This window comes from Acinonyx jubatus, chromosome D1 (genome assembly GCF_027475565.1).
Source record: "Acinonyx jubatus isolate Ajub_Pintada_27869175 chromosome D1, VMU_Ajub_asm_v1.0, whole genome shotgun sequence".
Classification (NCBI taxonomy): Eukaryota; Metazoa; Chordata; class Mammalia; order Carnivora; family Felidae; genus Acinonyx; species Acinonyx jubatus.
In genome coordinates, this window is record NC_069390.1 from 6,594,789 (window position 1) to 6,616,019 (window position 21,231).

A 21,231-nucleotide genomic window follows, 5' to 3' on the forward strand; every position below is an offset into this window, starting at 1 on the left:
CCCACAGAGACTAGGATGGGTCAGCGCACGGTGTCGGTGCCCTCCCCACCCATTTCCGCACCCCAACTGAGTACGCTTGGAAGCCAGGGAGCTTATCTTGGTTTATTCAAGCCGTAGCAAAATTAAGAGGACGGGCAAAAGCCTTGGGTAGGCCTGGCGAGGAGACAGCTGGCATAGCAGGACAGAGCTGAGGGTCAGTCGCGCAGGCTCAGGGAGGGCAGGACACTGGGCGCTTCTTCGCTGGTTGGTCCACACGGGCAGTGAGCGGGTACTTGGTGATGCCACAGGTGTTATTCCCTCGGTACAGCCGGAAATACCCCTAGGAAGTTAAGGGGACCTCAGGGCCAGAAGGTAGGGGGAGGCCTACCCTGCCTCATCCCCCGAATTGGTCTCCTTCTCACCTTCTCACCCCATTTGGTGCCCCAGGAGTTCTTCAGGATCCAGAACGGGATTGAGCGGCGAGATTGAGGCTGGGCTCCGGCTGCCCCTGCCCGCCTGTCCGCCACTGACTCGCTCTTCCCAAAGCCCACAAGCAGGACAGAGTGGTCCACGAGGAAAGGGTCACAGGAGGTGGGCGTGGCCTCAATCACACCCTTCTTGTATAGCTGCAGCAGCAGAGGGGCTGAGTCTGAGGCCACCTCCCCTAGATGCCTCTCCCCACCCCCACCCCCATTCCAGATCCTGTCCCACCTTCAGGAGCTTCATATTGATGGTCACGGTGATGGGGCCTTGGGTGGCCAGGTACCAGGCGATTTCTGCGGGTGGAAGGTGCCATTAGGCCTTGCTTGCTCTGTGCCCTTTGTTCTTGGCTCGTGGTTCTACCTCCCGTCCCCACCCTCCACCTCTCTGTCCCTCCATCTCTGTCTGTAGCCCAGTCTGTTTGTCTCTATCCTGGTATGTCTGTCCCTGTTATTCTCCCCCCATGCCTGCCCTTGTCTCCCCTCTGCCCGCACTCTGCTCGTTGTCCGGCAGCATGATGAAATCCTGGATCCAGGCCACCTTCTTATGCTTCTTGGCCAGGCACCGGTGGGGTTTGACCTGCCCTTGGAATGGGTAGTCCTTTTCGCTGGCCAGCCCACCTGGAGATAAGCAAGGCCAGGGAGGAGGCTCAGCTCCTGAATGTTGCTCCCACCTCCCCCCTACCCCCGCCTCCACCACAGCTGCCCGGAGAGGCAGGGCACTCACTGTTGTTGAGGACGGTTATGAACGCATCCCAGACGAAGCCACCCCTGCAGCCATCCCCACAGCGGCCACAGTCGAGCAGCTCTGGTGCAGGAAGGGACAATGGGGGTTGACTATGCCCTGGCCCCCCGCACCTCCCTCTCCCCCGTCACTTGCCCCACTCTGTCAGCCATACCCTGCACGGAGAGTTCTACGGACTGGCGGTATTTGATGCCCCACAGGGCCTCGATGTTGCCTGCGGCTGCCATGGCCCAGCAACAGCTGCAGCTTTCCTGCACGAGGTGGGCAGCAGAAGAGATTTCTGGGCCTTGCCCCCGCCGTCCCTCCACCCCAGGGCTGAACTAGGCCGGACTGGGGCAGGTACCTGCTTCTTGACGGATGAGATGACTCCATCCAACTTCCGCCAGTCACAGGTTGGGGGCACGGACTCCCCCCACTCTTCAGACCCTACCTCTCTGCCCACTTTGGGAGCCTCTCCATCCATCCTCCGATGCCCGTAGAGCCGGCCAAACTCCTCCTCTGGGGGTATAGACAGGACCACCAGGGTCACAACTTAGACCCCTTCTCCCCCACATCCTGCCTCGCATACTCCAACCATCCACATCCTCGGTTATTTGAGTCCCCATAATACCCTGGGAGACCGGCGTGGATGTCGAGGCCCGGAGAGCAGCCAGATTTCTTCCTAGGATGCATCCCTGGGCACTTGCTGCCTTGCCCCTGAACTGGGCTGGGGCCCAGACCTGACCCTGCTCTCTGTTACTTGGGGCAAACAACCAGGCCTCTGGCCCTCAGGGTCCCTCTCTGGGAAATGAAAGCTGGACGTCTGCCCCGTCCATCTGCCAGGATCCCTGGAGAAGTCACTGCTTCCCCACCTACCACCTAGGGTCCAGGAAATGTCCATTACCTGTGAGGTCACTGAATGGAGTCACCCCAAACTCGGCTGTGCCTAAGTCTTCCTCCTCCAGCTGCTGAGCCTGGGCCAGGTTGTGTGCAAAGATGTCCAGGCGACGAGCATACTCTGGACCAAAAGAGAGTTGTCTTAAGCTGCCTCCTAAGCCCCCGTGGGCAGGAAGTGGCCGCTGGCTGGGCATCCTACCACCCACACTCACCCAGGTGAGCGTTCACTCTTCTCTTGTGGCCGCTGCAGGCCAAGGAAGTGGCTCCCCAGCCTGTCTAGGGTTGGGTTTTCCCCAGAGGCAGCAAGGGGGACATCTCTGCCCACCCACGGAGAAGATAAGTGAAGGGTCTGAAGGGAGGCAGAGTGACTCAGAAAGGAAAGGTGGGTGATCAGAGACTGGCTTCCTGCCAGGTTACATTCTCCACCTCCAATTCACACCTCTGATTGCAGGTTCGGAGCTGAAATATGATGGAGGTGGGGAAGGAGTGGGGGTTCAGGCCCATGGCATGGGCAGCTTGGCCTGAGAGGTGTCCACAGACCACTCCCCTGTGGAAAATGAGACCCAGAGAGGGCAGGGGCAGGGCTGCGACCTCATGTGCATGGAGAGTGAGTTCCCAGCTTGGTGTTTCTGAGTGAACTCATGGCAGCAGTCAGCCCGCTGCCTGGAGGCAGAGGAAAAGTGGCTGTGGAGGCGAGGGATCCTCTCCGCCCAGGGCAGACCCCCGACAGCTGCTGCCTGCCCTCCAAGTTCATAGCAAAGAATGATTAGGAATGATTGTACGTTTAGGAAACCAGGGAGTGCACCCCCAGCCATGCCACTGTCCTGCTGAGTGCCTTTGGCCAAGCCGATTCCCCACCCTGAATCTTGATTTCCTCATCTATTAAATGGGAGAAGGGGGTTGGGCCGGAGATGTACATGCCCCGTGATACCTTCTGGGTTTGAGTAACTCCGGTTGTACTGGATCTGGAACAATGTGAAGGCCTGTTTCAGCTCCAGCGGCTGGGGTCCTGGGTCCTAGCAGGGAACCAAGGGGGTGGGGAGTGGGAGGGGGGAGCGGGTGAGGAGTCATTGCTGGGACCCCACCTCACCCCAGCCTTGCAGGGATTGGGCTGGGGATCAGCAGCTTAGCCTGCTCTGTCTCCCTGAGCATGTCAATCATTTTTCCAGCCTTAGTTGCTCCCCCCTGAGAAATGGGACTAAGGCTGTTGTTTCTGAAAGGGTGAGACCCAGGCATGGGATTTGCGGGAGGAAGGGTATGGGAAGCAGGTGGGGGGCACTTACCTGGCTCCTAAGGGAGCTCTTGATGCCTTGAGCCAGGCCGGCCATAGACAGGACCAGGAGGCAGGAAAGGTAGACAGTAATTGCCATGATGCTGCAGACAAGAGTACTGGGAGCAGGAAGCTGTGCAAACCAGGCTGGAGGGGCCGAGGGGGCGGAGCTGGAGAAACCACGAAGGGGAAACCAGGTTGGGAGGGGTGGACCCCTCCACACAGGAGCTACCTCAGACCTTCAGGCTTTTGTCCTATACAGCCCTCTGCCTGCCTGTTGCCCACTCCACCCTTCTTCTTTATTCAGCAGAGGCCCTCTGTCCACCCTGTTCTGGGCAATTCTAGGGATACAGAGGTGGATCTGTCCTTAAGGAAACAGGAATAGACAGATCCTAAGTGAGGAGTGACCGTGTACGGCCATCAGTGTCATGACGCGAAAATCCAGGGGGCTATGGGTGCCACGGGCTCCTGACACCTGGGTCTGGGTGGAGGGCGGTGAGTGCCCCCTGGAGAAGTACTCTTGCTCATCCTGGGAAGCTCAGTCAGCTCAAGGGTCACCCTCCAAAAAGCCTTCCCTGTTGCCCCTCCTCTGACGTAACCAGCAGCCCCTTGAGCCCCTGCTGTGCCTGTGCCCGCTCAGCATCTGCCTCCCAGCCACACAAGAAGCATCTGATACACCTGTGTCCTCAGCACCCAGCACAGGGCTGGGCACAGAGCAAGCTTTATGGATGTTCGTAGACGGAACAGTTGGTTGTTGGCGGGTTTCGAACAGGAAAGTTCAGGCTCTAGGGTACAGTAAGCGGCAGCTACTGCCTTCTAGTCCTCATTCTTATCACAGTCTGGGGGTGGAGATGAGGGGTCTGGGTGGGCCTGAGGGGCCAGATGGGGTGCAGAAGGGGTGAGGGCAGGGGACGTCTGTGCCCTGGAGGTCAGGAGAAGCGTTGCAGGGAGGCAACTCCGAGTGGCAGGTGCACTGAGGTCTCAGCACAAAGATGGAGGCTCAAGTCTGGCCAACTGCGCACCCAGCCATTCCCCTCTCAGCCTCGGATCCTCATCTCGCAGTGGCAGCAACAATTCCTTTGAGTGGGATGACCGTGGGGCACCTATGACCCTGGCTGGCACAGAAGAGGTGTTCAAAATGGTGGGCCCTTAATACTCTACTCTGGGGCAAAGAACCCAGAGAGTCTTGGAATCAGAGTGCCTGAGTTCAAATCCTGTCCTTCCCACTCTGGCTGTGCCTCGGCAAATTTCAGCCTCTCTCATCTGTGAAATAGGGTGATACCGGTACCCCTTCCCTGGCTGGGCAGGAGGATTGCATGAAATGCTTGCTGGTGCCCAGAAAGGTTTTATATCTTAGTAATAGCTATTATTTTTATTTTTTAATGTTTATTTTTGAGAGAGAGCACAGAGGAGGGGCAGAGAGAGAGGGGGACAGAGGATCTGAAGCGGGCTTGGTCCTGACAGCAGCGAGCCCTATGCGGGGCTTGAACTCATGAACTGTGAGATCGTGGCCTGAGCTGAAGCTGGACACGCAACTGAAAGCCACCCAGGCACCCCATTTTTTTAAGTTTATTTATTTTTTAGATAGACTCGGGAGGAGCAGAGAGGGAGGGAGAGAGAGAGAATTCCAAGCAGGATCCGCACGGAGCCCAATGCGGGAACTCACAAACCAAGAGATCGTGACCTGAGCCGAAGTCAGCCACTTAACCGAGCCACCCATGTGCCCTAAGAACTATTACTTTGGTTATTTTTTAATTACCGCTTTATTGAGACATAATTCAGATGCCATAAAATTCACCCTTTTAAAGCGTACAATTCAGCGATTTTAGTGTATTTGTATAATTGTGCAACCATCACCACCATCTGGTTTCAGAGTATTTTCCTCACCCCAAAAGAAACCCACGTCCATTAGCCCTCCCTTCCCCTGGCAAACCCTAATTTATCACCCAGATTTGTCCATTCTGGATGTCATATATATGGGATATGAGGACCTTTGTGTCTGGCTTCTTTCACCTTGTGTAGTATTTTTTCAAGATTTATCCTTGGAGCACATATCAGTACTTCATTCTTTTTTGTGGCTGAATAACATTCCATCATATTACCACATTTTGTTTATCCATTCATCAGTTAATGGGCATTAGATTGTTTCTACATTTTGGTTTTATGAATGGCGTTGCTATGAGTGTTGTGTATAGATCCTTTCCTATGGACACAGGTTTCCAATTCCCTTGGGTATATACATGGGCGTGAAAGTTCCGGGTCATGTGGTAACACTCTGAGGTCCTTCCAAACTTTTTCAAAGAGGACCACAGTGTATGAGGGTTCCAATTCCTTCGTTTCCTCGCCAACACTTGTTATTGTCTATCTTTTTGCTTTCAAAGAGCTATTGTTGTTAGCGTCCTCGCCCCTGTGGCTGGGAAGGGTCTGGGGGGTGGAGGGTACACTCTTCAATGAACCCCAAGGGCTGATATCGGTACCCACGTGCCCCCGTCGGCACACCCTCTCCCTGGGCGGGGCCGCACTGGGGGCGGTCGCGAGGATAAACAAGGGTGGGAAAGGGAAGGGAGGGCTCAACAGTTCCCGCACGTCTTCGGCCCCACGCGGGAGATCCCTGCACTCGCTGCCCTTTCCCGTCTGGCCCCGCCCTGAGACGTGGGCAGGACGAGGCCCCGCCCCTTCCTGGGAGCCAACTCCGCCTAAACTCCTCCCCGAAAGGCGCGCCCTGCTCGGGAGAGAAGGCCGAACCCCGAGGTGGCGGGGGAGGGCGGGGGACGGGTTTGGGTGGGAGGAGGGCCGGTAAGGCACTGGGTCCGGACCCTGGCGTCCTGTGCGCCCAGGTTCAGCCCTGCCCGCCTTCTCAGGGGCTTCCATTCATTCTGGGCCAAAAGGGAACTGCCGCCCCCGCTTCCAAACTGTCGTAGTTTCCCAGATGGATTGTTCGGAGGAGGCGGTCCTGGAGTGAAGGGACCACCTGGCTGACAGCCCTAGAGATGGAGGCGAGAAGGGACAGACATGAACAGTTCTGGGCCTGGGAACGTCCTCAGGCGAGGGTCTGGGGACCCTGAATGAAATTTTGGTGTTTACAGAGTGACTGTCCGGGTACACGGAATAAAATTCTGGAGGGCGTAGAGGGAGGGTCCGGAAGCCCCGGGATTAGGTGGGGTCCAGGTGCCCAGGATGACTTTCTGGGAGGCGCAGAGTGTGGAGGCCCCGGCATTTAGATGTGGGTGCACAGGATGGAATTCTAGGAGCCCAGATTAGCGTCCAGGTGCACAGGATGACATTCTGGGGTGCGCAAAGTGAGGGCCTGGGGGTTCCCCTGGTTGAGTCTGGGGGCCTGGCATCAAGGCCATGCCCCCAGGATCGGGCGCTAGGGGGACCCTGGCCCTGTGCCGGGAGGCGGCTCCGGGCAGCGCCGCGGGGGACCGGGTGGGGGCCTGCGGCTGGCCGGGGGCGGAGAAGCGGGGGGTCGGGGTCCCTCCCCCTGGCGCGGGCTCAGGAATCCGCCGAGGGGCGGGCGGAGGCGCCGGGGTGGGCCGCGCCGCGGCGGGCGGGCGGGCGGGGGGCGCTTCCTGGGGCCGCGCGTCCAGGGAGCTGCGGCGTCCGCCCGTCCGTCTGCCCGCAGGCACTGCCCGAACCAGCCGAGCCTCCGGAGACCCGGGCCGCGGGGGCGTCGCGGGCTCAAGTGAGTGGCCGTCCGTGGGGGGAGGGCGCGAGCCGGAGTCTCGGCCGAGTCGGCGTCAGCGCAGAGCCGAGAGGCCCGCGCTCCTCGGCCCGCGCCACAGGGGGACCGGGCGGGGGCGGGGTGGCCCCGGGGCGGGTGGGCCCCGAACCCCGGCCTGCGGGAGGAGTGGGCCCGCGGCCCTGGGAAGCTCCGGGGCCGCAAGCACAGTCCCGAGCGGGAGGCGGCTCGGGCCAGGGCTCGGAGTCCCGGTACAGGGAATGGGGGGTGCGTGGCAGAAGTTCCCTAAGCACCTCACACCCCACCCCCTCGCCCACCACCTCCCAGCCTCAGGATGCTCCCCTTCGCCTCCTGCCTCCCCGGCTCTCTACTGCTCTGGGCGCTGCTGCTGTTGCTTTTGGGGGCAGCATCTCCCCAGGATTCGGAGGAGCCGGACAGCTACACGGTGGGGACTGTGGGGCCACTGGCCTGGGATGGGCTGGGTAGGGACACAGAGACCAGGATCCTGGGGTGGCTGCTGCTGGGGACGATTCTCCCCTCCCCTGGTTGGTGAAGCGGCTGGGGGGCCATTGTTTGGAGCAGGCTGGGAGGGTGGCCAGGCTCAGGCCCTGATCTTGGCCTGGTCATTTGAAGGGGACTGGGAAGGACTACTGGCCATCTCTGGTCCCTTTGTAGGAATGCACAGATGGCTATGAGTGGGACCCCGACAGCCAGCACTGCCGGGGTGAGTGCGCCTGGGGGACCCACCCCCAGGAACTGGGAAGGGGATTGTGGCCTCAGCTCCGAGAGTAGCACTGGGAGCCCGATGACCTGTCCTCTGCCCAGCTTGGCTTGGTGGAGGCCAGCTCTGATTCCCTGGGGGCCAGCTCAGTTAGGGGTGGAGAAGCCATGCAGGCCCCTCCCTCTCAGAGAAACTCAGGACACCCTGCCCCCACCCCTCAGTAGGCAGGAGAACAAACAGGGCACTGCCCAGAGGAGTTGGGTCCTGGAACCTCTAATCACTCTTCTATGTAGCTTTGTCCCATCACGTCCTGGGAGGGCAGTGTCTGTGGGGTGGGTGAGGAGGCCTGCATATCACTCTTGGGCTGAGCCAGGGCCAGGGCTTTGGGGAGGGATAGAGACCCTCTTGGGGGAAGAGAATGGGGGTGGGGGGGACTATGGGAACAGCCACCCCGCCCCACCATCAGCCCTGGCAGGCTTGGGGAAGGGTCCTGGGCAAGCACCTTTAGCTTGTTGAATAGAGAGGGAAGGCCTTGCCTGGGTCACACAGCTTATAGAAGGCCAAGCTGGGCTCCTGCCTGCCACCCACCCCACGGCCAGCCCAGGAGACTGGCTGTGCCCAGCAGGCCCCCCTCTACAGATGTCAACGAGTGCCTGACCATCCCCGAGGCCTGCAAGGGGGAGATGAAATGCATCAACCACTATGGGGGCTACCTGTGCCTGCCCCGCTCAGCCGCTGTCATCAATGACCTTCACGGCGAGGGACCACCACCACCAGTGCCCCCTGCTGAACATCCCAACCCCTGCCTACCAGGCTATGAACCTGATGAGCAAGCGCGCTGTGTGGGTGAGTGAGGGTCACCCTGACGCGGGGACTTCCAGTCCTCCTACCAAGCATCTGTCACTGCATCTTAAAAACTCAGACCTCAGTTTCTCCCTTGCTCGAAAGCCTCTTCAGGGCTACTGGGATGCCATCCAGATCCTCGCTTTGTGTGGGGCCTGCCACACGTGGCCCCTGCTCCTGTCCCACTGCTCCAAACAGCATCTGGAGCCCCCTCCCCGATTGCTGGACAGACACTGCAAGAGCTCTGCTTCTCAGCTTCTGTTTTCTACCCTCTTCCTGATCTGGACCCCGCTTCTGGGTGCCACGGGCTTTGGAGGAAGGCCCTGGAATCAGTGTTCCTGGGAGTATGGGCAGGGCCTTACTTCCTAATGCCCCTCTGGCGTGGGAATGTCACAGGTGAGGGGTGCCCTTCCTGTTGGCTCCCAGGCTGACGGACTGTTGAGTCGAATCCGTGAGCTCCTTTTTTGAGAGTTCTGGTGTTACTCACACACCCCGTGAGTGGTACCTGACCTGTGTCTTCCCGTGTTGAGGTATCTGTCATGTTGGGTGGTGCATGGGCTCCCAAGTGGGGGCTGAGTGGTGTCTCCTGCAGACGTGGACGAGTGTGCCCAGGCCCTGCATGACTGCCGCCCCAGCCAGGAGTGCCATAACCTACCTGGCTCCTACCAGTGCACCTGCCCTGATGGCTACCGAAAGATTGGGCCCGAATGTGTAGGTGAGTCCAGGGAATAGACCCTCTAGTCTCTGCCTTGTGCCCTTGACCTGGCTCTCACCTTGCACCTGTTCTGGCCCACCGTCAGGCTTTGCCCCAGTCCCCCGCCACCTCTGCCTTCCTGTCGCCGGTCACAGGACCGTGAGGGTATATGTCTGAGTCCTGGCTGACCTGGCCCAACCCAGCCCCCCCACCCCGGCCCCAGGCAACACTGTGGGCGGTGAGGGGGTGCCTCGGTGGCTCAGTCGGTTAAGCATCCAACTCTGGCTCAGGTCACGGTCTCACGGTTTGGGAGATCAAGCCCCGCATCAGGCTGTCAGCACGGAGCCCACTTGGGTTCATCTGCCCCCCTCTCTCTGTCCTTCCCTAACTTGCGCACTCTCTCTCTCAAAAAAAAAAAAAAAAAAGACTATCAGTGGTGAGTCCTCGAGGCCCGCGTGACTTGTGCCCTCTGCGCTCTTTCCTCTTCCTCCACCGCAGATATCGATGAGTGCCGTTACCGCTATTGCCAGCACCGCTGTGTCAACCTGCCCGGCTCCTTTCGCTGCCAGTGTGAGCCGGGATTCCAGCTGGGGCCCAACAACCGCTCCTGTGTAGGTGAGGCTGGGCCGGGCCGAGCCAGCTCCTGAATCCTGGGCAGGGTGGTACGGGGCAGAGGAGCTCTCTTTCTGAGCGGCCTAGGTAAAGCGGGCTGCTTCCTGGCTTTCACCCCTCCCATTTTGCCCTGCACTTCCAGATGTGAACGAATGCGACATGGGGGCTCCGTGTGAGCAGCGCTGCTTCAATTCCTATGGGACCTTCCTGTGTCGCTGCCACCAGGGCTACGAGCTGCATCGGGATGGTTTTTCCTGCAATGGTGAGAGCTCCGCATCTACCGCGTGTGCCTCTGTTGCTGTCCCGGGTCCTGTGCCATGCCGTGTTTTCTGCCACACGGTCGGTGGTCCTTTGGACGCCTCTGGGTCACATCCGTTCTGCTCTTGTGGACCTCCTGTGTATTCCACCCTGGGGCTGATTGTAGGGCAACTGCAGACCCGCCCACCAGGACTCCCAGCTGGGGCGGGAAGGCCCAGAGGGGAGCAGCAGGAAGCACGGAAGCTCAACTCGGCGGGGAGACCCACAAAGGACGTGGGTCCTCCCCTCTTTGCGGGTCAGGTTGCCCTGCATTCGAATCCTGGACTAGGGCAAGCCACTCTTGTGAGCCCATTACTTCTGTAAAATGGGGTTGTCTTGAGGATTATGTGGGGAGATGACAAGACAGGCTTCATCAAGTTCCAAGCCACAATGTGGTTTTGTTTTGTTTTTTAAGTGTATTTATTCATTTTGAGAGAGACAGAGACAGAACGAGTTGGGGGAGGGGCGGAGAGAGAGGGAGAGACAGAGAATCCCAAGCAGGCTCTGAACTGGCAGTCCAGAGTCCGACACGGGGCTCGATCCCACGAACCGTGAGATCATGACCTGAGCCGAAACCAAGAGGCGGATACTTAACTCACTGAGCCCCCCAGGCCACAACGTTTTAAGGCGAACTACCATTTATTGAGAACCTTGCCTGTGCAGTGCATTTCCTGTACATACTTGGCCACATTTAATCCTGCCAACAACCCTTTGATGTAAGTATGAATGTTTCCTTCCTCTGGAAAACGAGCATGGTAATATCTCCCCTGAGCTTTAGTGGGAGGATTGTTAAAAAAAAAAAAAAAAAAAAAAAGTGAGCATAACATCCTTCAAACAAAGAGAGGTTACGTGACTTGCCCAGGGTCATACAGTTAGGGCAAGATGGCACCAGGGTTCCGCTCCGGACTTCTCACTCCATGTCAGCTGGCCATGTACCCTGTTTATGTTCCGCTTTGCCGCTGTGTAAGGCCCCACTGATACCTGGCTCGGTGCTGGGCATCATGAGGAGAGCCAGAGCAGAAAACCTGGCTCCTGCCTGTGCAGCTCGCAGTTGGCAGGACGGGACTGTGTGCTTAGGCTGACTGTGGGTTGCAGGAATTGGGCGAGTTGCCAAACCTATAGATTCCCAGTGCTCTCGTGTAGTATCGCCTTGCAGTGCCGGGGCAGAGAAGCCTGTGGGCTGGGCGGTCTGGGCAGATGTTTCTTTGAATCCTCTGTCCCCTTACTGAGCTTTGCCAGGCTGGTCTCATCCCCCTCTGTCTTTCCACACTGAGCCTGACATCGGGCCGGGGCTCTCTCTGTCACCGTTCATGGGACCGGATCGAGAGGATTGCCCTTGGCCCAGAGCCCTCCTCCCCACTCTCCCTCAGATATCGATGAGTGCAGCTACTCCAGTTACCTCTGCCAGTACCGCTGTGTCAACGAACCCGGCCGTTTCTCCTGTCATTGCCCGCAGGGCTACCAGCTTCTGGCCACGCGTCTCTGCCAAGGTACGGGTTGCCCCGGTGGGGCGGGCAGGGTGGTATCGGGGGCTGGTGGCCTGACGTCTGGGTTCCAGCCCCTTTCCCCTGACACAGACATTGATGAGTGCGAGTCGGGCACACACCAGTGCTCTGAGGCCCAAACCTGTGTCAACTTCCATGGGGGCTACCGCTGCGTGGACACCAACCGCTGCGTGGAGCCCTACGTCCAGGTGTCGGACAAGTGAGTCCACTCGCACAGCTCCCCCCTACCCCAGAAACTGCAACTCTCAGAGGCCTCTGCTATTCTGCCTGGCTGGTGCCTCGAGGGCCGATGGGAGTTGTAGTCCGTCATGGCTAAATCATGCATACTGTTCTAGCAGGAGTGGGAGGATCCTTTGGGGATCCCTGTTTCTTTATTATTATTTTTTTTAATATCTACTTTTGAGACAGAGAGAGCGCGCGAGAGCATGAGTGGGGAGGGGCAGAGAGAGAGGGAGACACAGAATCTGAAGCAGGCTCCAGGCTCTGAGCTGTCGGCACAGAGCCCGACGCGGGGCTCGAACTCACAAACCGTGAGATCATGACCTGAGCTGAAGTCAGACACTTAACCGGCTGAGCCACCCAGGCGCCCCTGGGGATCCCTATTTCTAGGGGTGGGGCCAAACCTGGGGTATGGGCTAGGACCTCATTCATGTCCTCATCTCCGGGTCTCTAGTCGCTGCCTCTGTCCGGCCTCCAACCCCCTGTGCCGGGAGCAGCCCTCGTCCATCGTACACCGCTACATGAGCATCACCTCGGAGCGGAGCGTGCCCGCCGATGTGTTCCAGATCCAAGCGACCTCTGTCTACCCTGGCGCCTACAATGCCTTTCAGATCCGTGCGGGAAACTCGCAGGGGGACTTCTACATTAGGGTAAGGCTTTCCCCTAACTCCACCCTTCAACTGATATGCATAATCCAAAATTGAATTCCAGGAAACTCTAAGTGGGAGACTCGGCTTTATCACCATGTCCCGCCTCTTCTTTCAAAGCCCCGCCCCCTGGGAGGTGCAATTTCTAGAAAGGTAGGGGTATTCTAAATTCCCTTGGCACAAACTGCAGGTTGTTAAATACAGTTCTAACGGGGCCTTCGGACGCTGGGGTTTGAGTCCCTGCACCGGCTTCCATATCTGGCCTCAAATTTCTTCACCTTTAGAACAAGGCACTGGCATGAGAGGCCAGCCCAGGTGACAGATGCAGCGGAGTCTGAGGAAGGCAAACCGATGAAGCTGGGCCTTGGAGAGAGAGGCAGTGGGGGTTGGTGCAGGGGCCTGCGGTACAAGAGTCCAGCTCTCTGCCTGTGGAACCGTTAGGAGGGAGGGGTCCAGGTGGCACTGACAACAAGAGAGGTCCAAGGGGTTATCGGATATCAGTTGTTTTCTCTTTCCGAAACTGAATGCTCTGAAGGGAAGTCGGCCTCCTCCAGGTCACCAAAGGCCCCACCACTCCCAAGAGTCTCCCACCCTTGCCTTGAATCATCAGTTGACCCCGGTTAGACAAAAGAACTAGATGGAAAAGGTGGGAAGAATACCAGTGGTGGATCGCTCTCTCTCTCTTTTTTAAGTTTATTTATTTTGAGGGAGACGGCATGAGCAGGGGAAAGGCAGAGAGAGAGAGAGAGAGAGGGAAAGAGAGAGAATCCCAAGCAGGCCCCGCGCTGTCTTCGTGAAGCCCAATGCAGGGCTCGAACCCACGAACTGTGAGTTCACAACTTGAGCCAAACCCAAGAGTCAGACGCTTAAACCACCGAGCCACCCAGGCGCCCCACCAGCGGGAGATCTCTGAGGGCAGGAGCCTGGGGGCACGAGAGAGGAGATGTCAATGGTGTCACAGAGCCAGATGAGGGCCTGGAGTCCCAGCCTGGCTAGGGCTTTCTACTTCAAAGCAAACTGGTTGTGGGTGCAGGAAAAGGGACAGGGAGGGGATGCCAGGGCAGGATCTTGGCACGTAGGTTGACACAATCTGCATGTCCCCCCACCCACTGTGCCCTGCAGCAAATCAACAATGTCAGCGCCATGCTGGTCCTCGCCCGGCCTGTGACAGGCCCCCGGGAGTACGTGCTGGACCTCGAGATGGTCACCATGAACTCCCTCATGAGCTACCGGGCCAGCTCTGTACTGAGACTCACCGTCTTCGTGGGGGCCTACACTTTCTGAGGTGTGGGTGGGGAGCCCTCAGGGAGGGAGAGGTTTCCTGTAGCCGAAGAGCCGGGGGCTCAGGGATGACTGTGTTCGGCTAAAAGGGAAGATGCTGTTGTGAAGAGTAGAAAGAGAAAGGCAATAAAGGGAGAAAGAAGGAGTCCTGGTGGCTGAGGGGGGTGGGTCACACTGTAGTGAACCCCAGACCGGGGAAGGGACCAGGCTGTGGGAGGAGGGTCCACCACCCACGGGGGGGGGGGGGGGGGGAGTCTCTGTTCAGGCTGAGGGGGCCCCATGGATAAGAACTGGGAACTGCAGCCCCAAGCCAGGATTGGTCTAGGTACCACGCACATTAGAATCGCTCTGAGAAGGTAGGAGGTAATAAGGCTACAGACTCCAGGACCCAGCCCAGAAATTGGGGTTTGACTGGTCTGCAGGGGGCCTGGGAAACCCCACTGTAGACGATGGAAGCCTTGGGTTTCAATCCCAGCTTGGCCTCAAACTGTCAACTTGGCTCGACCCTCGTGGCTTCCCGGGCCTCTGTCTTCCAATCCATAAAATGAGGCAATTAGACTATGAGTGCTTTCCAAATTTTTTTTTCCAAGCTACAGAACCTCTCATCAAAGGAAATTTTATTTGATCAGGGAAGTCTGATGACCTAGGACTAGATTCCAAGCTGCAATGCCTTGCTTACTCCATCTCCCGGGTGGTCTCAGTGCTCCACCAGGGAGCCCTAGGGTCCTGAGGAGCTCGGTTTAAAAATCACTGGACCTGCTGGTCTCCCCAGTTCCTGCCTGGATATTTCACAAGGCCCCTGGAGCCTGGCACCACCTTCATAATACATAAGGCTGCAAATAGTTATACTTTTATCGTAGCCCAAAAGATTCCGATTAAAAGGCTGGCTAGCCTGTGAAGGTGGGGGCTGGAGTTGGCCTCGTGGCATGGCTCAGGTCAGGGGGCCGTGGCTGCAGTAGAGCTGGGACAAGGTCCTGCTCAGAGCGGGTCCCAGATTCCTGCACAAAGAGAGAGGCAGGTGAGGCTCAGGCCCCGGGCCGGAGCAACCCAGCCCCAGCCACTCCCTCTGGATCCTTTTCCTTGCCGTCACCTCTGCAGTTGGCCGCACTTGATGGTGCTCAGCAGCAACTCCTGTTCCTTGGGGGTGGCACAGGCATCATAGGCGGCCAGTAGGCTGGGGGGGGGGGGGGTGGGCACAGGCGTCATAGGCGGCCAGTAGGCTGGGTGGGGGGTGGTGTTTGAGTTTCTAAAGCTTGATAACAGCGGACACCTGGCCCACTTTGAGTGGTGAGGTCAGCATCACGGGGGACAGGCAGAAGAAGTCAGCATGGGGTAGAGGGGTCAGGACCACGGCTACACTTCCTGAGCCTGGCATTCAAGGCCCTGTTCTATCCAGCTCACACTCCCTTCGTGCTGCTGCAAATGTTCTCCAAGTATGGCCATTCTTGGCCCAGTCTTCATGGCCCAACCCCTCCTCCAGAAGCCTTCTCTGCTGCACCAGGCAGAATGTCTCCCTCCCTTCCCTCCCTCCTCCCTCCCTCTTAGTGGCTGAGATACTGTCTGGTCCTAGCTGGCTCTGTTTTCCTTACCATCTGACGTCCACTAACTCCTCTCCGTGAACTCAGCCGGGTCTGTCCAGCCCTCGAAGAGCCAGACCCCTCCGCAAAGCACTGGTTGAGCTGAATTCCACGCAGGTAGGGCAGAGGCAGAGGACCCCTAAGGGGCTCTGCTGCAGGCCTACCTGGCAGGGGTGCTGTACCGGTCCACTATGGCTGCTGCCTTCTCCCCACTCACACCGCGCACCTGCATCAGCTGTCGGGCGAACACCTCGCGCACTGACTGGGCCTGGGACGGGGGAGGACTGTATCAGGAGTGGTCTGGGGCTGGGCCACCTAAGGAGGCGCTGGGTAGAGGCACTACCTTGTTCTTGATGGCTCCCGCGTTGAAGTCACTGAAGGTGAGGAGTGAGCAGAGAGGATCTGGAGAGGGCCCAGGCCTCGATTCAGGGTCCCCAGAGGTTCCCCAGGGGCGACTGCGTAGGGTATGGCCCTGAGGGAAGAGGGAACTGAGGCCAGGACAGAGCTCTAGGGGACAGCCCCCAGCCAGTCCTTGCCCGATCCTAGGCCTCTGTGAGCCAGCCAGAGAAACAGGCTTTGCTCCCTCACCTTCCTTGGGGGAAGCCCAGGGCTCAAGGACAAATACACCCGCTCACCTGGTAGAGTCTCTGTAAGCCCCGCGTCATGAGGGCCAGGTAGGCAGCCGACTCCTTAATGTCCGCTGTACGCTTCACAAAGAAGCCGTCAATGACCTGGGGAAGAGGAGGAGCCCACCCAAGAGAAGGAGGGGATCCTGGCGGGAGCTGTGGACCACGGGGTCCCTGCCAGCCTGGCCCTGCCCCCTCGGCTCACCTGAGTGTTGGTGACAGCCTGCAGCAGCGTGCTCTCTGGAAGGCTGAGGTTGTTCGCCGAGCAGTGCTCCTCCACCAGGTATATCCGGTGCCCCAGGCCACAGCGCTTCAGCCGGAACTGAGGAGGCAGACAGACGGGCAGGGTCAGGCCCGGATGCCCACCTGCCAGCTGTCTATCTGTCACGCTCAAAATCGTCACGGGACCCTGGGCCCACCAACCCACCTCCTCACCCTCCCTAGCGTCTCTGCCTTTCTTAGAGCGGCCTCCACCTTTGCTCGCACTGTTCTCGTTGCACGGACACCCCTTCCACCATCTCTGAATGGTGCCCATTCTTCAAACCTCTGTTGGCCTACACATGGCCTGACTATGCAGTTAGCCCAGCAGCCAGCACCGAGACTGAGCTGCTTCCGTCCCGCTCCTGGAGCTTTGGGTCCTATTTATCCCGGACTGCAGGGGCCGACCGCCTGAGAGTACTTGAATACGCTCCTCAGTCCGGTCCAGTCACCCTGAGCCCCTCCCGCGTGCCTGCAGGGGCTCCACGGGTCGGATCTTGGGGCTGCTTGGGTGCACCTCTAATGGGAACTCTGCTTTGAGGCCACCCGGAAGTGCCCCGGGCTCCTCTGGGCTGAGGAGGAGCCCTAGAGCAGACACGGAACTGGGAGCACAGTGAGGCCAATACAGGAACCTTCTGCTCGTGGAAGCGGCCATCCATGATGCTGCTGTTCAGGTCGTCCAGCCGCTTGCGCTCCACGATGTGGTCCAGGACAAGCTCCCCAGGTCTCGCTGCCAGGAAGCCAAGAAGGGTTCTATTGGCTTGCGTTTCCCACCCCCCAACCGGGCCCGGCCTCTGCTACCTGCCCTTCCGTCCATGCCCCTTACCTGGGTCTCCGGGCTCGGTCTCCTGCGCCACCCACACGAAGTCCCCAACATGCAGCTTGCGCACCGTGTGGGTGACACGCAGCCGCTGTAGCTCGAGGAGCAGCTCTTGCCTGTGCCTGGCCCTGGGGTTGCGAGACAAGAGGCCTAGATCAGGACGCCTGATTGTGCCGCCTCCCAGCATCCTCCCCCTCGCTTCCCCCACCCCACTCACCCCTTGGCTTCACCGATGTCCACACACAACAGCACCCTGTACTCTCCAGGCCTGAGCTCCAGTGACAGCTGCTGGGCACTCCCTTCGCTGGCGCCACTACGAGGCGGGGAGGGGGTGTTGGTGTGTCTGAGGCCAGAACACCAGTGCCAGGCAGGTTCCCCCCAACAACCCACAGTGGGTGGGGCAGCTCAGCTATAGCTGACGGAGACAGGGTTGGCCTCATTTCTGGGACCCCTTTTTCTCCCCTGTTGTCCCCCTCCCCGCTCCTCCTCACAGCTCAGCGGAGGCTGCTCCTGGCTCTTCTGGCTCCGCCCCAGGGGGCTCCTCTGGTCCGAGGCCCACATTCAGTGAGCTCAGGCCCTCTGACTCAGCCAGCTTCTGGGCCAGCTCCAGACCCTCAGGGGTCAATGAGTACCTGGGAGATGGAGGAGAGGAACACAGACCTCCCTTTTTCACTCACACCTGGCAGGCTCTCCCACCGGCCCCCAGCGAGGCTGGCCACGCCAGCCTCGGTGACCCTGCACAAACAAGTCCAGTGGCTTCCACGCCCCCTTGCTGTGTTCTTGCTCCCCAGATCAGCATCCTGTGGACCTGCCCAGGGATATTTCTCAGTCTGCAACAAGCACATCTCAGACAGACTTTCCCTCTCTCCGGAGCGCCTTTTCTGCGTCTCTCCCCACTACGTTCTGAAACGCGTCAAATGCCGTGTCCTCCAGCAAAGCCTGGCTGCTCTTACAGTAACCTGTGGCACCCTCTCCTCTCGGATCCTGCTGGTACTCCAACAGTGGGGGCTCCTGGGAGTACAGTCTTCCCTCCCCCACCTATCTCAACAGCACGAGGCCTGAGATTAGCTGGGTGACTGTAGAGCCCCACTTGGAACATCATGCCACATCTCCCCCCCGCACCTCCTGTAGTTGACCCTACCTGGCTGGCTGGTGTGTCCTGAGAACCAGGTTCCTGTGGAGGAGGGAGCGGAGGGCTGGCCAGGGTCGAGCACTCCCAGGGGCCGCCTGTCCACAGGGGAGGAGACCCTTAGAAAGCTCCCGGTACTACCACATGTCCAGCTCCCTGGGCCCCAAACCACTGCTTGCTCCCAAGAAGAAAAGTCTCTGGTGGACTCGGGGTCTCATCAAGAGCCACTCGGCTCCACCCTTTTCCCATCTCAGTGCTCACCCTGGGAGTTTTCTGGGCACACCTCCGCAGAAGCTCCTCCTTGGTCAGGAAGCCATGACCACTAGGATTCTGGAACCAAGGCAGAAATGTAACCGAGGCGGGTTCAGCACTGGGGCCAGTCCTGTCACTTCCAGGAGCCTCACGCCCCACTGCCTGACTTCCCCTGACTCCTGGGACTACCAAGCGCTCACCAGGTGTTCCCTGTAGAGCAGAAGCAGGACTGCCCGGGCTCCCGAGTGCCGAGTGGGCCGGTAGCTGCCACGGCCTCCTGCTTTGGGCTGGGCTGAAACCTGAAAGATACACAGCGGCTTTGAAGAGGAAAACCAATCAGCCATCAGAGACTGAATCCCCGACAGGGCTGGGGTTCAGGTTCTAGCTCAGCGCCTGGCTCCAGACAAGTCACGCAAGCTGCCTCTGTTTCCCTATCTATAAAATGGCTCAGATGATGGACCGGCCTGTAAAAGCTGCAGCGAAACGGTGGATGGTTGGAGTGGGGGATGGGAGCAGGAGGGGGGTCAGGGGTGGAACTGGCCTGACCCAGCCTCAGTTCTACCATCCATTGCACAACAGAAGTAGTAAGAAAAAGCCAACAATAGCAATGCCTACGACTTACTGGGCTTGGCCCCCTAAATAGCCTGATCGTGGAACTCCTCAACTGACTCTGTTATCATTCTGGATCTCCATCCACAGAGGAGAAAACGAAGTATGAGGATAAATCATTTGCCCAAGGCCAGGTGTCACTGGTGGGAGATCTGTACCCAGGCCCGATAAGTCCCCCAAGCCACAAAATCTTAGTCCTGCTGTTCCCATTTTCCTTTTCACTACCCTTGCCCACTCCTCACTGGCACGGAAGAGTCCTGGGCTCTGGCAGGTGGCCCTTCTGGGGCTGGACTCTTCTCTCCAGATGGTGAACTTGGAGCATGGTCACCTGCAGGAGCAGAAGACAGTCAACCCCACGGAATCCGACAGGTGGGAAGGTCTGAGACGCTGCCAGCTCACGTGGTAGGTGAGACAGGTGAGGCTCCGTGTGTAAGCCAGCCACTAGCCTGAGGTTAAACAGCAACTTGGACATGAGTGAGGTGCCTGAAGCTAAGGCATACCAGATGATTATGGAGACTGCTCCCGGGGGGAGACTCGGGGACCACCGACTCCTGACCCCAGCGCTCACCGCCTGATGCTCTGTGCTGCTGCAGCCGCTGATCCAGCATACGGCAGAGCCTGTCTCCGAAGTGTTGTAAGATTTTTGCTTCCTTGCCGCTGCGCAGAGGCAGTGGGTACCGCCGGAGGGAGCGCAGCGCCTGGCGGCGGTAGGGGTACGGTACTAGGTCAGGGCGGGCCTGGTGGTCTGGTTCCGCCCGCACCTGTCCCCATTAAGCCGGGACCCACCTTCTGAAACACGAATTGCGTTCGGCGCCCCCTACTGGCTGCCTCGTCCCGCCATTCGGTTAGCCAGCGTATGAAGAGCGGGTTGGGGCAAACCGGCAGCGGGCGTTTCCGGCCCATGCGGACCGGCGCTGCCATGAGCCCCAGGGCGGGTCCTCTGGCACCTCGCGCCGATGGGAATGGGACGCCGCCAGTTCTGGAGACGGGATTCGAACACCTGACTCGAAAGGGTTAGGGCGGAACCTCTCCAATCACGTGGTCCCAAGCGGGGCACTAACTAGACGAGCCTCCCGCTGCCCTCCCCGCCCCTGCAGTACTCCAAGTGGTTGGTGCTGAGAGCTTTCTCTATACCCTTTCACCCCCTCGCCCCTCCCGGCCCAAACCAGCCTTCGGAACGGGCCCCACCCAGACCCTCGGAGCCTTGACCCGCCCTTTCCTCCATCCCAGATTCAAGAGTGGGGTCCTCTTTGTGCGAGACAGGAAGGCGGACAGCGCCCCCGTGTGGCTGGGAGGGCTGGCTGGGGTGGTGCTTAACACCGAGTAACCTGAGGCTGTCAGTTTCAGTCTCACCTTTGCGGAGGAGGCTGGAGACGGGGTTTTCAGAAACAGAGAGGTGGGGGGGGGGGGGGAGGGACAAATGAATACAGATATATTTGCAGGAGGGACATCTAGAAAGGGCTCCAGGGATGGAGATACAAAGGTAATGTAGGAGATGCTGAAGGACCTCCAAAGAAACGGAGGTCCTGAACAGGGAGGGAGCGGAGCGTGGATACCCAGCAGTGGGGGAGGGGCGCAAAACAGGGCACGTATTAGGAAGGCCAAAGCTAGGAGGACGGAAGGGAACAGAGAACAAGTTGAAAAGGGACAAATAGGAGATGTTAGAACTCAGGGCAGGTGTGTGGAGGGAGTCTGAGATGGGCTTGTGGTTGGATTCAGGGGAACCGACTGGAGGTAAGAGCCCGGACAAGGGTGGAAGGGGAGAACATGTCGTTTTCGTGACACATTGGAGATGAGAGACCCTCAAGGAGGTTTAGGTTTAGGCTTATGCAAAAGGAACCCAGGTTGAGAGACGAGTACAGCCGAATTCGGCTCGAGGATCTCGCCAGGAAGTTACAGCCTTCCCCAGCTGTTTTATGGAAGTATCGAGGCGCAGGTCTGGGGCCTTCGAGGAGCGGAGTGGAGGGCGCCGGAGCTCCAGGCCCTCCCCTTCAGACTCCGCCCAGCCGCGATTCCGCACGCTCCCCCCCCCAACCCCCCCAGCTAGCTCCGAACTCCCGCCTCCCTCCCGAGGCTGCCTTATAAGGAGCCTCCATCGGGCTTTCGGTTT

At 59.0% G+C, this 21,231-nt stretch overlaps 3 protein-coding genes across 7 annotated transcripts; 1 reads left to right on the forward strand and 2 right to left on the reverse strand.

Annotated features, from left to right (window-relative positions):
- Nucleotides 1-82: 82 nt before the first annotated feature.
- CTSW (cathepsin W) lies at nucleotides 83-3,519 on the reverse strand. 2 transcript variants are annotated; one of them, XM_027045892.2, is made up of 10 exons: nucleotides 3,363-3,519; nucleotides 3,011-3,095; nucleotides 2,087-2,200; nucleotides 1,547-1,701; nucleotides 1,358-1,454; nucleotides 1,186-1,266; nucleotides 954-1,079; nucleotides 691-755; nucleotides 402-605; nucleotides 83-319 (listed from the first exon to the last, which is right to left on the reverse strand). In XM_027045892.2, exons 1-10 carry the CDS (start codon nucleotides 3,447-3,449, stop codon nucleotides 209-211), a joined length of 1,125 nt encoding a protein of 374 aa, XP_026901693.1. In that variant the 5' UTR covers nucleotides 3,450-3,519; the 3' UTR covers nucleotides 83-208. The 2 variants fall into 2 exon arrangements, with proteins under 2 accessions (XP_026901693.1, XP_026901695.1); XM_027045894.2 differs by lacking the exon at nucleotides 1,186-1,266.
- Nucleotides 3,520-6,141: 2,622 nt separating this feature from the next.
- Nucleotides 6,142-13,995, forward strand: EFEMP2 (EGF containing fibulin extracellular matrix protein 2). Of its 2 annotated transcripts, XM_027045577.2 has the most exons (11): nucleotides 6,862-7,034; nucleotides 7,359-7,476; nucleotides 7,707-7,755; nucleotides 8,392-8,598; nucleotides 9,188-9,310; nucleotides 9,788-9,904; nucleotides 10,044-10,163; nucleotides 11,569-11,688; nucleotides 11,776-11,902; nucleotides 12,377-12,572; nucleotides 13,692-13,995. In XM_027045577.2, the coding sequence occupies exons 2-11, from the start codon at nucleotides 7,366-7,368 to the stop codon at nucleotides 13,851-13,853; spliced, it is 1,332 nt and encodes a 443-aa protein (XP_026901378.1). In that variant the 5' UTR covers nucleotides 6,862-7,034; nucleotides 7,359-7,365; the 3' UTR covers nucleotides 13,854-13,995. The 2 variants fall into 2 exon arrangements, with proteins under 2 accessions (XP_053058880.1, XP_026901378.1); XM_053202905.1 differs by lacking the exon at nucleotides 7,359-7,476 and having other exon boundaries at nucleotides 6,142-7,034.
- Nucleotides 13,251-20,363, reverse strand: MUS81 (MUS81 structure-specific endonuclease subunit). 3 transcript variants are annotated; one of them, XR_008290252.1, is made up of 16 exons: nucleotides 19,908-20,319; nucleotides 19,690-19,819; nucleotides 19,364-19,449; nucleotides 18,713-18,811; nucleotides 18,522-18,590; nucleotides 18,273-18,358; nucleotides 17,623-17,763; nucleotides 17,349-17,444; nucleotides 17,138-17,259; nucleotides 16,944-17,041; nucleotides 16,259-16,375; nucleotides 16,063-16,158; nucleotides 15,771-15,899; nucleotides 15,592-15,695; nucleotides 14,941-15,070; nucleotides 13,251-14,848 (listed from the first exon to the last, which is right to left on the reverse strand). XR_008290252.1 is itself a non-coding variant. In XM_053202904.1 (16 exons), the coding sequence occupies exons 1-16, from the start codon at nucleotides 20,040-20,042 to the stop codon at nucleotides 14,782-14,784; spliced, it is 1,659 nt and encodes a 552-aa protein (XP_053058879.1). In that variant the 5' UTR covers nucleotides 20,043-20,363; the 3' UTR covers nucleotides 13,251-14,781. The 3 variants fall into 3 exon arrangements, 2 of the variants coding, with proteins under 2 accessions (XP_053058879.1, XP_026901376.1); XM_053202904.1 differs by having other exon boundaries at nucleotides 14,941-15,024; nucleotides 19,908-20,363; XM_027045575.2 differs by lacking the exon at nucleotides 14,941-15,070 and having other exon boundaries at nucleotides 19,908-20,318.
- Nucleotides 20,364-21,231: the final 868 nt, after the last annotated feature.